The sequence below is a fragment of the Vombatus ursinus genome, unplaced genomic scaffold (assembly GCF_900497805.2).
Source record: "Vombatus ursinus unplaced genomic scaffold, bare-nosed wombat genome assembly UNPS02010304.1, whole genome shotgun sequence".
NCBI lineage: Eukaryota > Metazoa > Chordata > Mammalia > Diprotodontia > Vombatidae > Vombatus > Vombatus ursinus.
In genome coordinates, this window is record NW_020950082.1 from 5,027,483 (window position 1) to 5,043,016 (window position 15,534).

The following is a 15,534-nucleotide window of genomic DNA, read 5'->3' on the forward strand; positions in this document are numbered from 1 at the left end:
CCTTCTCGGCCGCTCTCGGGACCCAATCAGCGTCGGCGGCGGCCGCAGGCTCCTCCCCTCCTAGAGCCCGCCCCCGCCCCCGCCCGAGGCCCCGGAAAGTGCGGAGCTCTCGCGGTTGCGGACTCGGGTTGCCGAGGCCGGCTGTCTGTTGGAGCGCCTCCTTCTCCCGGAAACACCGGGCGGGGGGGGATCCCACACCCCGGGGCCGGCCGGGGGGAGGAGGAGGAGGAGGAGGAGGAGGATTAGGAGGCGGAGGCTGGGGCGGGGGCTGCTGCTGCTGCCCTGGGCGGGGCGGACACGGCTCCTGGCTGGGTGTGCGTGGGGAGTCGCCGAGCGTCCCGCGGCCGCCCTGGAGAGCCCGGAAGGAGCCGCCGCCGCCGCCGCCGCCTCTGCCAGCCCAGGAGGAGGAGGAAGAAGAGGAGGAGGCGCTGCCGCCCGGCCGTCGTGCATGGAGACTGCGCGGCCCGCGACGAGCCGCTGATCCCCGAGCCCCCGCCGCCCCGGCCGGGACGAGCGTGGGGGGTTCCGGGCTGGGCAGGCCGCCGCAGCCGCCCGCCAGTCCTGCTCCGCATCCGATCCGCCTGCCGCCGCCGCCGCCGCGGGGAAGGGGCTCGGCCCTGCCTGGCCCGCCTGGAGCGGCGGCGCAGCCATGGCTCACTCGCCCGTGCAGCCGGGCCTGCCCGGGATGCAGGTGAGAGCCACCGCCGCCGCCGCGGGAGGGGCGGGGAGCGAGTGTGTGTGTGTGTGAATTGTGAAGAGTGAGTGTGAATGACGGAGTGTGTATGGGAAAGTGAGTGAATGACCGAGTGTGGATGAATGTGAGGAGACGAGTGATTGTGTGAATGAGTGTGAAAATGTGAGAGGGAGTGGATGGGTGAGTTTGTGAGAGTGTGTGAGAATGTGTAAGTGTAAGTGTGTCTAACTTGGGGGGGGGAGCGGAGGGAGCACGCCCCAGAACTTCGCTCGGTAAACACTGACACCCCCTCCCCCGCTGCGCTCACCCTTCCGGGAGGGGGGCGCTGGCGGGCTGACCCCGCCCCCTGGGCCTCCCTCCCCTCGGGCTTTCCCCGGGCTGGGTGGAGGGGCACGGAGGGCGAGGTCTCCTAGGCTCCGTGCACCCGGACACGCCGCCTACTCTAGGGAGGGAGGAGGAGGAAGTGGAGGAGGAGAAGAGGGTCCTCCTGACCTTCCCCCCTGCGGGGGGCGGTGGCGGGGTGGGGGGGGTGCGGTGTGGACGTGAACGTGGCCCTGGTCCTGAAGAGGCCGCCCTGGCCCCGTGGGAGGGGCTCAGGGGTTTGGGTGGGGGTGGGGGTAGGGAGGAGCGCTCGCTTTCGTCCCCAAAGGCTTCCCTCCCCTTCTCCTCTCCAAGCTCCTCTCACCCCTTTAGTCTTGCACGTCCAGCCTGGGCTCTAGGGGGAGATTCTGTCAAGAAATGCCCTTGGAGGTCCCCCGTTTACTATGGGTCTGGAAGTGTAAACACCACCGGCTTCCTGTACTGATGTGGGAAACAAGGGTAGACCGTGGAGAAACCCCCTTGGAGCTACCACCCGGACGGCGGGGCTGGGGGCGGTCTGTGAACTTGGGAGGAGGGGGAGGGAGAAAGGAGAGCAGGTCCGGACTCGTCCTCTGCCTTGCTCGCGTTCGCTGCCTCAGCCTGCCTGCGGCGGGCCCCTGGCCTGGAGGGCAGGGGCTGAGCGCCTCCTGGGCACCGGCGGGGCAGATTGGGGGGGGTCTTTTGGGTTTTGGGGTTGTTTTTTTTTATAACCAGCTTTGCAGGCAAAGTCGTTCGAGCTTTGAGTTCACATACTATTAAAGTGTCAAACTCGGAGGAGCCTTTTTTGGTGCCAGTGGAGGAGGAAAGCTTAAGGTGGTAACCCCTGGAAGAAATCCCCTTAGAAACGGCCATGTAGGAGGCGATTGTTATGGTGGATACAATCTTACTCGTACTCATCCTAGCCTCAGATTCCCAACAGCAAATTCCAGGACACCATATATATAAATTTTTTGGCCGTTTGACACACAGGGTTTTCCAAAAGTCTTGGTGCAGTTTCAAACTGTACCAAGACTTTTGGGATACCCTTTATAAAATAAGTTTATACTATTTTAAAGTTACAGCTTCAGAATTAGTAGGGTGCAAAATCCCCATCACCACCCCCACATATAGACACAGAACATCTTTGTTTTCACGTATGATTTTTTACTAAAACACTAAAGCAAAGCAATTTGTATCTGGTGTAATTATTTTTTTTCTTAAAATTAAGCAACATGGCTTTACAGATTTACATAAATAATCTTGGTGACCAGTCCTTAGTCTAGCCAATAATCTTTATTCTTGCCAGAGAACAACCCCGTGACACTTTGTACATTTCTTATGGGCTTAACATTTTCCCTTATGCTTTAGTTATTTGTGTAATGAACTTATCCTTATTATTACATTGTTGAGTACCTTATGGGAAGTGCTAGGCCTTACTTTTTAGGTCAGGAGGATGTCAACTTGTTTTAAAAAAGTATTTTGGGAATTATTTAAATATAATTTATTTCCTTTGTAATTCTATGGGGTTTTTTTGCATTTAAAAACATTTTTCTGAGAAGGCTTCTCTAACTTTCACCAGACTGCCAAATGACACACAAAAAAAGTTAAGAACTCCTTCTCTTGGTAGAGGAAAGAGGCCTGACTTTGTGGTTGGTAAATCTGAGTTTAAACCTTAATTTTGGTACTTAATGGCTGAATGAGTCGCTTTAATTCTCTGGGCCTCTGTTTCCTTATCTGTAAAATTAGAATAATAATGACTTTTACTATCTTTCTCTTGGTGCTTGTGAGAAAAACTTTGTAAATATTAAGGTGTATAACTGTCACTTGTTTCTGTCACCATTTCTAAGAACTGTGACTTGCATATTAAGGTGCACGATAAATATTTGTTGAATTGTAACTATATCATTCTTCAAATTTTTAGGTTTTTTTTTTTTAAGGAAATTGAAAGCCTCAGCTGTGTTCATAAAAGATACTTTCATTTTGGAGATGTCTGATTTTTACAGAATTGTATGTACATGCAATTGAGGGTTGATGACAGCTGTATTTTCAGTTGTGTTTTACCTATGTGCTTTTAGAAATAAAAGTGACCGTGATGTTGTGAAACGGACTTTGAAACTCTTAATTCAATGAAATAAAGTAATTATGCTTTTGCAACTAAATAAATAATTAAAAGTGGCTTTTTTTTTAATGTTGCTAAAAACTTATCTAGTGAAAAAAGAAATCATCAGTTCTTGTATCTTGGTTTGGGTTAAAGCTCTTTCTTTGGTTTAATTTTGAATGGTGAACTAGGTGGCATTGAATGTTACCTAACCCATGAAACAAGAATGGCCTCTTCTAGTAAAATAAATCAGGAGGCATTTCACGTTGACTGGTGTCTCTATGGCAGTGTCAAACACCAGACCATCTCAGAACCAATTTTCTCAGGTATTTAGGAATTAGACAGTTGGTAAAAGTGGCCCATTTATGTATTAAGTGCTAGATATATGTATTAAGTGCTAGATACTAGGGTTTTGTTTGCACAAAGTGGATTGAAATAGGAAATGACTTCTTGAAGATTTGGATACACTGGGGCTTCTAAGTCAGTATAAAATTGTAGGACTCATTTGGGTATCCAGTATCAGCAACTACTTAAGAGGTATACCATCAGGAAAATGTTTTTTTTTTAAACAGGAAAAAAATTTCTTGCCTTTCTTTGCCTTAAGAGTAAACAAATATATTTTTCTTGTTAATTGTATAGTGAAAAAATTTTGTTTTGGGCTTTTGAAAAAAAAAAAGAAATGGAAAAAAACTCTTGATAGTAAAGTTAATTTGACATGTTCCTAGTGGGTTTAGGATTGCCAGTGTGATATGAAGGCATTATCTGTGTGTCTTAGTATTTGTTTATACTTCTTACTTTATTATGGGAAGAAAAAAAAATGTTTCCCCATCATAGTTGGTCCCTCTGGCTTCCCACCATGACCTTTTGTCCCCAATTGAAACGGCAACTTCTTAGAAACTTCATTAAGGAGAGCTAATTTTTTTAATAGCCTGGGTAAGTAGGTGGTTAAATTAAAGGAGTAGCTGACCACTTGACATTGCCTAGGCTAGTCTGTAATCCTCTATAGTACCTATGAGGCCTCTCTTTCCCCTGTCTCTTGCCTCTGACTAGATTTTGGGTATGATGTTTTGGTATAAACTATGTGTAGATGAGAAAAGTAGATTATTCTTACTTCATTTTGTCCAAAATTACCCATGATCTAAACCTGAAATTTAAAAAGTGTGTAATACTAAACACTCAGTTCAATTTATTGGTAACGTATCTCTGTGGTATTTCTTTTAAAAATTCAATTAAAGTATTAAATGTCTGCTATGATCATTGTACTGTGGGTTACAATGATGGAGAAAAGGGGACATAACTTTCTTTTAGATTGTGAGCTCTTTGAGGGTTAGAGCCAAGTACACAAAGAACTATTAGTATAGCTATACTATCCTATATTACAGCTATGAGCTGTACTTTATTACAGTTATATAGTCTGTGATGAAAATACATTGGAGAGGTCAGAAGAGAGATTCTGGTAACTGCTACTTCTTTCTAGCTGAGGAAATCAGTAAGAGCTTCTCGAAGGAAGTGGCACCTGAACTAGATCTTAAGGAAGAGAGAGGCAGACATATGCAAATAGATCATTGTAGGAATAGGGGATAGATGCAGGTTCTATTCAGATAAGCTAGCCTTTGTTAACTAAGGAGGTTGGAGAGTCAAGAATGCTATTGGAGAACAGCTAGTAATCCAGTTTGGCTGGAACATAAGAGTGCACTAAGGACAATAATGTGAAATAAGTTTAGGGTAGTAGAAAGAGTCCTGAAATTGGAATCAGAAAACCTGTGTCAGTTGGATGGTTAGTAGCTTTGTAACCATGAAAAAAATCACTTAGCCTATCTCAGCTTCGGTTTTCTCATTGTAAAGTGGAGTGATAGTCATATTTCCTACCTCACAGGCTTGTTAGGTTCCTATGAGCTATTGTACAGAGAGCATTGTAAACCTTGAAGCTGTCATTATTAAGTAATGCTAAAGAGGTAAGTTGCATGTTAGTATAAGTAGTTTGAGTATAGTTAATGAGGAGACATGAAAGTCTTTGAGTCAGGGGAGTGGGGAGGATGATTCTGACCTTGGAATTGAGAAGATTGGTTTGACAGCGGAAGAGTGAATGATGAGATTTGGAGATGGAAGACTCCCAACAGGGAGACCGAGCAGTTGAGAGGTTGCTCCGTTAGTTTAGGTGAGAAATATTGAGTACCTGAATCAGCTTGGTGGTGTTCAGAGTGGATAGGGTGTGGATATAAAAAATGTTTCAGAGTAGAATCAGATGAGACTTAGCAATTTAGTTCAACCATATTTATTTAGTACCTACTGGGATACAAAGACAAAAATGAAGCAGATTCTACCCTTAAGGAACTTAGGTTCTATGACAGTGCAACATGTACCTAGTTAAATAAATACCCCCAAAATGAAGTAATATAGAGTGATTGCAAGAGGTTGAGAACACTAGGGATTCTAAGAGATGTCACAATCCAGTCCAGATATGGAAGACAGACAGGCTTGGAAAGTTACAGAGGTGCAGGATGGGAAACAGGTCAGTTGGAGTGGAGTGAAGAGTAAGAGAAAGCAGATAACATGAAGGAAGAATGGAAAGTTAGATAAAAACTATATTGTGGAATATTTTAAATTCTAAACTGAGGGTTTTGTATTTTATCTTATAGCAGGGTTTCTTAGCTTTTTTTGTGTCATAGAAACTTGGCAGTTTGGTGAAGTCTGTGGACCCCTTCACAAAATGATGATTTAAAATGTATACTATGAAATACTTAGGATTACAAAGGACACCAAAGGTGAGTGGTCTTTTTTTCCATCCAAATGAACAGATCTCCTGGAATCTATGTATGGACCCTAGGTTGAGAACCTTTATATTAGAGACAAGAAGGTTGATACATGAAGATTCCTGTGTGGAGGAGTAATGTGTTGAGATTTGTGTTTTAGGGGTGTCATTCAGCAAGCATTAAGTATCTGCTATATGCCAGACACTGTACTAGGCCCTGGTGACAAATACAAAAGTAAGACAATCCTTGCTTTTAAGGAGTTTATATTCTACTAGGAAGTTATCATTTTGGTAGCTAGTTGGATATGGAGATAAAGCCACAGAACTCTAGAAACTCCACCTGGGTGATAGGGAAGATTGTGTCACTATCAGGGAGAGGGAAGTTAGTAGTAAGTGTAGGTCTAGAGGAGGAAGATGATGAAATCAGTTTTGAGCTAGTTGAGTTAACTCCAAAACTGTGGTATAATTGGAAGAGTAACAGATTTGGAGGCAGAGGATCTGGGTCCAGTTCAAAACTGTTAGTTACCAGGTACCTATGTAATCTTGAGCAAAGCAGAATTGAAGTAGCTCAAAAGAAACAAGAGATGTACAGATTTAGAGAATCCACCACAAATGTTCACATGGACTATTTATGCCTGACCAGTGGTAGAGAATTGGTGGAGCTACAGTCGGACACACTGTAACTTGACTCTAACATAGTGATTTCATTTTGCTCCTATTTGAGAACGAAGGACAGTAATCAGCCAACCACGTAATCTCGGGCAAGTCATTTCACTTCCTTTGTCCTGTTTTACCATCTGTAAAATGAGAAGGTTGAACTAGGTTCCTTTTAGCTCTAAATTCAAAAGTTCCTGGAGAACATAGTGAAGATTCCCAAAAGGCAGGTGGAATTACTTAACTGGAACTAAGGGGAAAGGTTTCAGGTTGAGATAAGATTTGAAAGTCGTCTGGGTATAGTTACTATTGAAAGCAGCAATGGCGATAGCCAAGGGTAGACATTTAGGGGATGGAAAATGGAATAAGACCCAGTGAAAGGAGACTGAAAAAGGATAGTTAAGAGCAGAGTCTGCAAAACAAAGGGATGAAGATTATTAAGGAAGGAGTTGTCAACAAGGTCAATGGAGCAGAAAAGTTAGGGAGAACTAAGAAAAGGGCCACTTGGATTTCTCAGTTCAAAAATAAGTAATTAGTGAATTTGCAAAGATGGTTTCACAGGAGTGGTGAGGAGGTGAGATTACAGGGGACTGAGGAGTAGATTCCTCAGGAGTATAACAGCATTGCAAGTATAGGAGTATAAACAAGTGTCCGTAAGGTGCCGGTAGATTTGGAGATGTGGGAGAGAAAGGGTCAAGGGAAGTTATGTTTAAATCTTTTTTTTAAAGGGTCTTCTGTTGATGTACTGTTCATCCAGATCCTTTTTTGCTACTTCTTTCCCTCTCACCAGTATGTATTTTAGATGTTATATAACGGAGAAAATTGGACTGAGAATTGGGAGATCTGAGTTCTGGTCCTACTTTGCCAACGATTAGCAATGTATCTTTAACTATTAAATAGGGAGATTGGACGGGATCAGAGGTACTTAAACTTTTCTTATTTCATTCGCCTCTTTAACAGTCTGGTGAAACCTATAACCCCCCTCTTAGGATAATGTTTTTAAGTGCAAAAATAAAATTCATAGGATTACAAAGGAAGCCAGCTATATTAAAGTATAGTTATCAGAGTTATAAAATGTAGTTATTTAAGAAACAGAGTTCAGGGACTCTTGGTTTAGAACAACTGGACTAGAGGGTTTCTAAACTGTGACTTTGATAACTGGATTTGAACTGAATTGGTGATTCCATTGGCATACAAAATCTTAGATGAGGGGACACTCTGCCTTAAGGTCAGCACCTTCTTTGCAAGCAGAGAGGTTGAATGACTTCCCTAGAGTTGTATGGTGAGTTTGCTTCAGAGGCTGTACTTGAACTCAGGTCTTCCTGTTTTCCACGCTAGCTTTTTATTCTCTATATAGCTCTGCTTCTAAATCGGGAATAATACTTACAGTACTGAGTTTGCAGGGTTGTTATAAGGAAGTGCTTTGTAAATCTCAAGCTGCTATATAAATATGGATTCTTATTATGACTAAAATTGCGAAAAGGTTGATCAAGAAATGACAACAAATGAAATTGACACCAGTCGAATTTTCCTTCTGTGCTTGTACTGCAATGAAAAGTTTTTTAATGGAAGAATACTAGAAACATCTCAAGAATTGTTAGGAACCTTAGAGAACAGAAGAATTTGTTCTCTTTTGGGGGTTATATATGTAAATTTGAGTTTTCCATGTTGTCCATTATCCTCTAGAACTGTAGAAAGTTAGTTTGACAGGTTTTGAAGTTGTTTCCAAATAAAAATTAACACTAGAAAATGACCCTAAGATTTGTGTAGGTTGCTAAGGTTGGTTTCTAACCCTCTTCCTAAAGTTACTTTATGACATTCTGTGAATAGTAGCTAATGATACGAAGTTGCTGTATCAAGAGCTGGTGCTATTTTGATACTGGGCCTTAGGTTGGAGCAGCCTTTCCTTCAATATGGCAAGCATTTATTGAGCATTTACGGTATATTTAAGTACTGTATTGGACATTGGGGCAGTGAGAAAAGGAGGATCCAAAAGAGAACAGCATGTGGATGACTCTCTTCTTTTTTGTAGTTGGGAAGGAAAAATACTATGTCATCTATTTATTTCAGGCATATTTTGAAGGTAGGCTAGGGTCTCAAGGGACAGATGAGATTTTCTGAGAGACGTAATTCTTCATTTAGAAAATTTCTCCAACAATAGAGTTCTGTGCTTGATAAGCCTAAGACTCTTTATCTATAGGGAGCAGACCACTCCTGACTTATTCTTAACGTGGCCTTTTGCATGCTTGAGTACACAATTACTATGTCATAAAAGGGTTCCCATCTATTAAGTGGAGGTAACTTTTGAACTGTGTTACTCCATTATTATGGCTTAGATTCCCTATTATTGAACCATATATACTTCCTCCATTTAAGTTGTGCCATGGAAAATGTATGCAGATCTGAATATTGCAGTGGTTGAGGAAGGACGAAAATGCTTTCATAGTATCTGATCAATGAGATTGAATGAGATTGGCTTCCTTATCTTAACCTTATATTGCTCTCCTGTTTCCGTGAGGATAGGTTACAAACAAGAAAGGCCTTTGCTTGATTGCTTGCTTCAAAAAGCAAGATAATTCTAGGTCTGTGGATTTGGAAAGTGCTTGATATGAACATCCTAGTGAACCATCACTTCCAAGGCCCTGTGATTTCTTTGACTTGGGGAACTTCCAAAGGAAGAAATTACCAGTGCAGATCTTTGAGAATTGCCTTGGAGCACCAACAGGTTAAGTGATTTTCAGGGGCAGAACTTGAACCTAGATCTTACTCTTTATCCACTATGCCATGCTGACTTTTTTTTTTTTTTGGTTAGGCAGTGGGGTTAAGTGACTTGCCCAGGTTCATACAGTTAGTAAGTGTTATGTGTCAGAGGCTGGATTTGAACTCAGTTCCTCCTGACTCCTGGGCTGGTGCTCTATCCAGTGCCCCACCTAGCTGCTTTCTTGCTGACTTTTGTTAATAAGAGTACTGAGGGGAAAAAAAAAGACACTTAACTCTTTCAGAATAAGAATATTCTCTAACAAGTATGATCTGCTTGGTCCAATGGACTCCAGTGACTGAAAAGGGTTAAGTGGAAATAGGAAGCTCTCAGGTCCTGCCTTATTGTACGTTGTTACTCTACAGCCACGTAGCTACCATATCATGTTTAGTATATGGCTCTAAATGTCCACTATGGCTCATTTAAGTTTATAAAATATTATCTGAAATCCTGACAAAAGGAGCTGTTGTAATTTCAATATTGTCGTGCCTTGTCACAACTTCAGTTTCCTGGGACTTAGGGGAAAAAGGCATCCAAGAATGAAAGACTAATTCATTCACTAGTGGGTACCTTCAGGCATTTTTTTAAATGTCTAAAGTTATCCCTCTCATATTTCCCTATATTAAATGTCCTAATTGGTGGGAAAAGTAGCTTAAATTGTGACCTTGCTGTTAAACTGTTCTTAATGTCACTGAAAACATAACTTTTTTTTCCCCCAAAATCACTGCCTTATTGTATTGAGAGAGCACTTAAATTTCCATTTGCCAAATTTCATGCTATTTTTCTTCAAAGTCCATTCATGATGATCTCAGCAGCAATCACAGATAGAGTAGGTCCTGTTTCCTTGAGAATCAGTTTGCACTCAGGTGAGAATTTTGAGACTAATAGTATTCATTGAGATAGGTCATTTTCAAGGCTATCATTTTACAATCTTCTTGGATTTCTTCATTTCTGATGGTGCTATTAGCCTTGTCACATAGTTAACCTGCTCCATGGCATTTCAAATCCTGATGATATGCCTGAGCAGATAGATGGATTTGTCATAGTCAGTCACCCAAATCTATTGGTTTTTACTCAGAAAACTCTTGTGGATTTGTTCCTTTCTCCATTTCTGCCATCATTCTTAGTGTTCTTTACTTCAGTCTATCCTTTGTAAAATGTGAGAACAGTCTTTCATAACCACCATGGTGGTTACCACATTTCCTCTGCTCAGAAGTCCATAGTGGTTTCCTGCTGCCTCTTCAAGTCAAATCTAAACTCTAGCATTCAGTCTTCCTAACTCAGTTCTTCAGCCTCATCTTGCTTCTTTTAAGCTCTGTTCTTCCCTTACCCAAAACAAGGCCAATTTTGAAGAAATACAGGATTTAAAGCTGAAGAAGGATCTTAGAGATCCTCTGATCCAACTTCTTCATTTTACAATTGAGGAGGAAAGTGAGGCTCAGACAGAGCTATTGACTTGTCCAGGATCATCTCTGCAACTCCTCCATACCTAGAATTCTCTTGGGCTTTATGTATGCAAATTCGTTTTCATCTCCTTCTCTAAGGCTCAGCTTCTGACACTCATCCCCTCAAAATGTCTTACAAACAACCCATCCTACTCTGTCTACTCCTTTAGGATATTTTTTGTATAGTTTGTGCTGTAATATCACTTGCATTTGTTTTTTCTAGTTGCATCAATGTGCACTTTGCCCTGGAGGTTTTAAACCAATTGGTAAAACAGATTTTTCTCTCGTTTTATACTACAAGAAAAAAGATAGATCTCTACATTAGCAATGCTGTAGAGGGCATCTTTTAACTTAAATATGCCTTGTATTTGCTTAGAATCATAGATAATAGAGCTGGAAGGAATCTCAGAGGTAATCCTGTCTAGTTCCCTTGTTTTACAGATGAGGATGCAGTTTGGAGAAACTAACTTGTGCAAAGTTACACAAGGTACTAAGTATCACAGTTGGGATTGAATGTGTACATGGTATGGTTCTCTAACTCTCTCTACTTTCCCTGTATAAGCTTCTTGTGTGGAGAGACTTTTCTGTTTTTGTCTTTTTTTTCTCCAGTGCATAATATAGAGGCTGGCACATAGAAGATTTTGCTTAGTACATACTAACTGATTTGATGATTTTATCTATAGCCCTTATAAGCACAGTAGTACTTTACCCCTCCTTTATGAATGAATGTCAACTTCTCTGGCCATGAAGTCAGTGGCCTAATTCTCTTCTTGGTTGTATTGATTTTTTTTGCCTTTATAATCTTTGTTTAGACATTTTATATTTTTCATCTTACTGAAGTTTCAAAAGTATATAAATTCTTGATTTTGGGGGGAAAGTGTCTCCAGCCAGCAGATCAAAGACCTTCAGTACTATAGATGATAAATTTTACTTTTACCCTAGAGAGTGTCTGTATTAAATACTTTATACTATTTATACAAGGTTTTGTTGATTGATTCCATTACTAGACTTTAGCTCTAGGTATATGTCAGTCTGAATTCTAATGTTGTGCAGCTTTAATATCATTCCTTATGCATTTTTTCATTGGTTTTCTGGAAAATGTAACTTAATAGGTGTTAGGTGTTCACCATAGTTCATCACCAATGAAGAGAGAAATTGCATGTTTTGGTTGCTTTTTAAATTCAAGTTTCTCTGTTTTGTGAGGGAGGTTGAGGTGCTAAATGGATCAGGAAAACCAGTTACAAGAGATTCCATTTGTCTTGTAATTTTTCCCTCATTGATGAAAGAAAATCTCTGAATCAATCTAACTTTGTTTTACAGTAAGTCAGATTATTTCCTTTAAAAATAAAAAGAAAGAGCATATATGAAGTACAATCAAGCTTCATGGCCTGCTTCTAAGACCGTCTGTATTTATCTCTGATGTTGTAGCTGAGCTCTAATTAAAATCTGTGGGTGAAATCATACTGGTAGTCTTAGTGCAGCTATCACAGAATAGCCACATTGACCTACAAGCCTTAGTTTCCTGCCAGTGTGTGACTTTGGATCAAAGTAGATGGTGTTCAGTTCTTTAGGAGGCATGAAGTGAAATTATGTTTAAAAATTAGAAGGGAACTTGTTAAAAATCTTGAGAATTTTGAGAAGGTAGTGGCGCTGAGCTGCAAGTGAAGACACCTGGATTCTAATTTGGTCTCTGATTCTAATTAGCTGAGCAACCTTGGACAAGTCACTTTAGAATCTGAGTCTCTGTTTTCTTACCATTTAAATGGGTTGGACTAGGTGGTTACTCTCTTCCTTCCTTCCCTTAAAGTCTAACATGTTGTCATCCTGTAAGTTGGTTTTACTTATCAAGTTTTTTCATTGACAAAAATAATGTGTTGGGCTTAACTTATACTGAAGAACCCTTTTTCTCATTTAGCAAATTTGAATCCTGGCACAATGCTTGGTACACAATCCCTCTGCTCCATCCACAGTTGCTGTTGCTTCCTCCCAGCTTGTGTCGTAAAAATATATGATTATCTTGTATTTTACTATGTATGTACTTACCTGTATGTGTACATATTATTTTTGCCAGATAGAAAGTAAGCTTCTTGAGAGTAGGAATTTTAACTTTTTACTTTGTATTCCCAGCCTCTAACCCAGTTCCTGACACACAGTAAACATTTAATAAATGCTTGTTGATTGATCATTAGGATAAAATCAGTTAATATATGTGAAGCACTTTGCTAGCCCTAAAGTGTTATAAACATCCTCTTTCTCCCCCACTCCTCCCCCTCTTACTTCCTTTCTTCCTTCTTCTCTTTCTCCCTTTCCTCTTTTTCTCCCTCCCCCCAATGTACTTGTCTTTATTTTGGGAAATGAAGAAACTGAGGCTGAGAGGAGGTAATTGCTTATGTTAATGCAGCTAGTGTCAGCAGTCTGCCGCTCTTACCACTACATCAAGTAGAAGCAACACTGAGCTTGGAATGAGAGGTTTGAGGTTTGCTTCTGCATCCTAATGTAAGAGTCCAAAGAAGAGACTTTGGCAGTCATTCACTCCACCTTCTTGATGAGGAAACTAAGGTGCACTAGCTTCATGACCCTAGGGCAAGTCATTTCATCTCTAGGTTTCTGTTTCCTTTTGTGAAAAAAATAGAAATATGTGTACTACCTACTTCAAGGGGTTATTTTGAAGGAAGTACTTTTGCAACCTTAAGAGTGATACGTACATGTGAACTCAAATATTTATTAAGCTGATATTATATGTCAAGCACTATATTAGATGCTGGGGATAGGAAGACGAAAATCAAACAGCCCTTTCCCTCAAGGAACTAACATTATATTGTAATTATTATCATTGAATCATAGTATTACTGCAACTTTACAGATAGAAAAATTGAGGAGAGGAGAAATTAGTTTTCAGAAGGCAATAGAGTGAATGGATTTTTTTATGTTGTTGCTTCTATGATAAGTTAAACTTGGCGGTGGGGCTGGGTGCTTGATTTGGTTAAGTATTCAGAGGGTGAAGAGGAAGAAAATTGTTTATTGGAAACATAATTTTTAAAAATGTCAAGCACTTTTGAGACTTAGTGTTTGAAACGCTTTGATATCTTAAGATGAAAGTTACCATATAAATATAGGATGCTAACTTGTTATTATCTGATATATTTATGTGTACTTGGGAATATTAATATTTTATGCTTTATTTTCTTGAGTACTAGTGTTTTAATTTGATACAGAACTGTACAAAAGGAAGCAAAGCTCGTTCATGTGACAGAAGAAAGAGTGTTCCTAGCTTACAGGTATTTATAAGTTGAAAGTTCATTCTTGGAACTTAGAACATACTGTTCCACTGAAACAATGCTATAAATGGAGGTTAGAGTATACAGTTTTGTTCAAAATGTTACATAAATGAGAGTAGTTCTCATTACTAATATTTAGCTTATGATGTAACTGGATTTCTTTACTCAACCCTGCTTTGATGTCTTCCTTGGAGATGACCTTGGGTTTTTTGAAGGCTATGCCAGTGGATCAAAAGCTCTAGCAGTTCCTGAGAAGCTTAAATGGCTTCAGAAATGACCATCTTAATGGACAGTGGGTCTACTGTTTGAGAACTAGAACTTAGAGGCTCATTAATATGTAGGTCATAGCAATTTTTGAAAAACATCTATTAAGTCTTGGAGGAGTGACATCTACGTTGATGAAGTTATGTCTCTGAAGTTTAAAATATAAGGTGCTGAATTATAGCACCAAATTTGGGGTCCTAGGAGTAGGAACATGCAAAAAAGAGAAATAGTTTTCTTTCTGGTGAAGGTCCAGCTCTGGACAGAATTTCAAAGTAGGCAGGCTTTGTCTTTGATACTCTCTCCCTTCTTGTACCTTTGTCTCATCTCCCAGCTTACAGTGTCCTAGCTTACAGTGTCCTAGGGGCTTTACTGCTGCACCTTGACTTTGGTAGGTGGTTTTGATTGGTGATGGGCACAGGAAGTCGAGTATGGAGAAAAACTAAGTTGTAGGCTTACCTTATATTCCCTAAAATGGCTACTGTTTTACAGGGGCTCTGTCTTAGGCTGGGCCCTTTGAGAGCAGGCAAGGGAACTACTAAGACTTGGCATACATAGGAGCGACACACCCTGCTGTGGGCATTCCACAGCTTGGATGATGCAACCAGGAATACTTTAATGAACTCTCGGGTGTCTTGGCACTCACCAAATGGAATAGTGGAAAGTTGGATCAGACTTTCAAAGACAGTAGTATTGAAGTCAATGCCAAAGAAATGTTTGAAGGAAGACAGACACCTATAGAAGAGTCAGGGTTTTTTGAATGTAAGATTTTTAATTCATAGGGTATTTCTTGATATTTTTCTTTAAAGTGCTAGTTTTGTGGGGAAAAGAAAATTTTGAAATTGCATGTAATTGTGGATTTTTATTCTATTAGAGACATTGGTATGCAGAAGTCAAACATTTGGGGTCCAAACATCAGGAATTTTATAGCCTCTCTATTTACAAAGTGAATAATAACTTCTCTATAATACTAGCTTGACATAAAGAATTATTTAGTAATTAGACTGGAAAGACTTATTTGGAAACTGAGCCCTATTCCACGTACAGAACAGTAAGCATTAAAAAAAATCTTGAGGATTTTGAGCTAGTGAAGACAATAATGGCCTTGGAGAGTTTTGTTCTCAGCTTGGATACTTAACTGTGTGTCCCTGACCAGATCACTTCACCTCTTGGGGGCCTCAGTTTTAATCACCTATAAAATAGGGTAAGACATCACTATCCTACCTCACCGTGAGCAAAGTACTTCGAAGACTTT

General features: G+C 40.6%; 1 protein-coding gene across 1 annotated transcript in view; it reads left to right on the forward strand.

Annotated features, from left to right (window-relative positions):
* Window positions 1-500: 500 nt before the first annotated feature.
* STK24 (serine/threonine kinase 24) overlaps window positions 501-15,534 on the forward strand; it is a 134,697-nt gene continuing 119,663 nt past the window's right edge. The window contains exon 1 of the mRNA XM_027854104.1: window positions 501-691. Within this exon, the coding sequence (XP_027709905.1) occupies window positions 650-691 (42 nt within the window). The 5' untranslated portion in view covers window positions 501-649. The remainder of the gene's footprint in view (window positions 692-15,534) is intronic.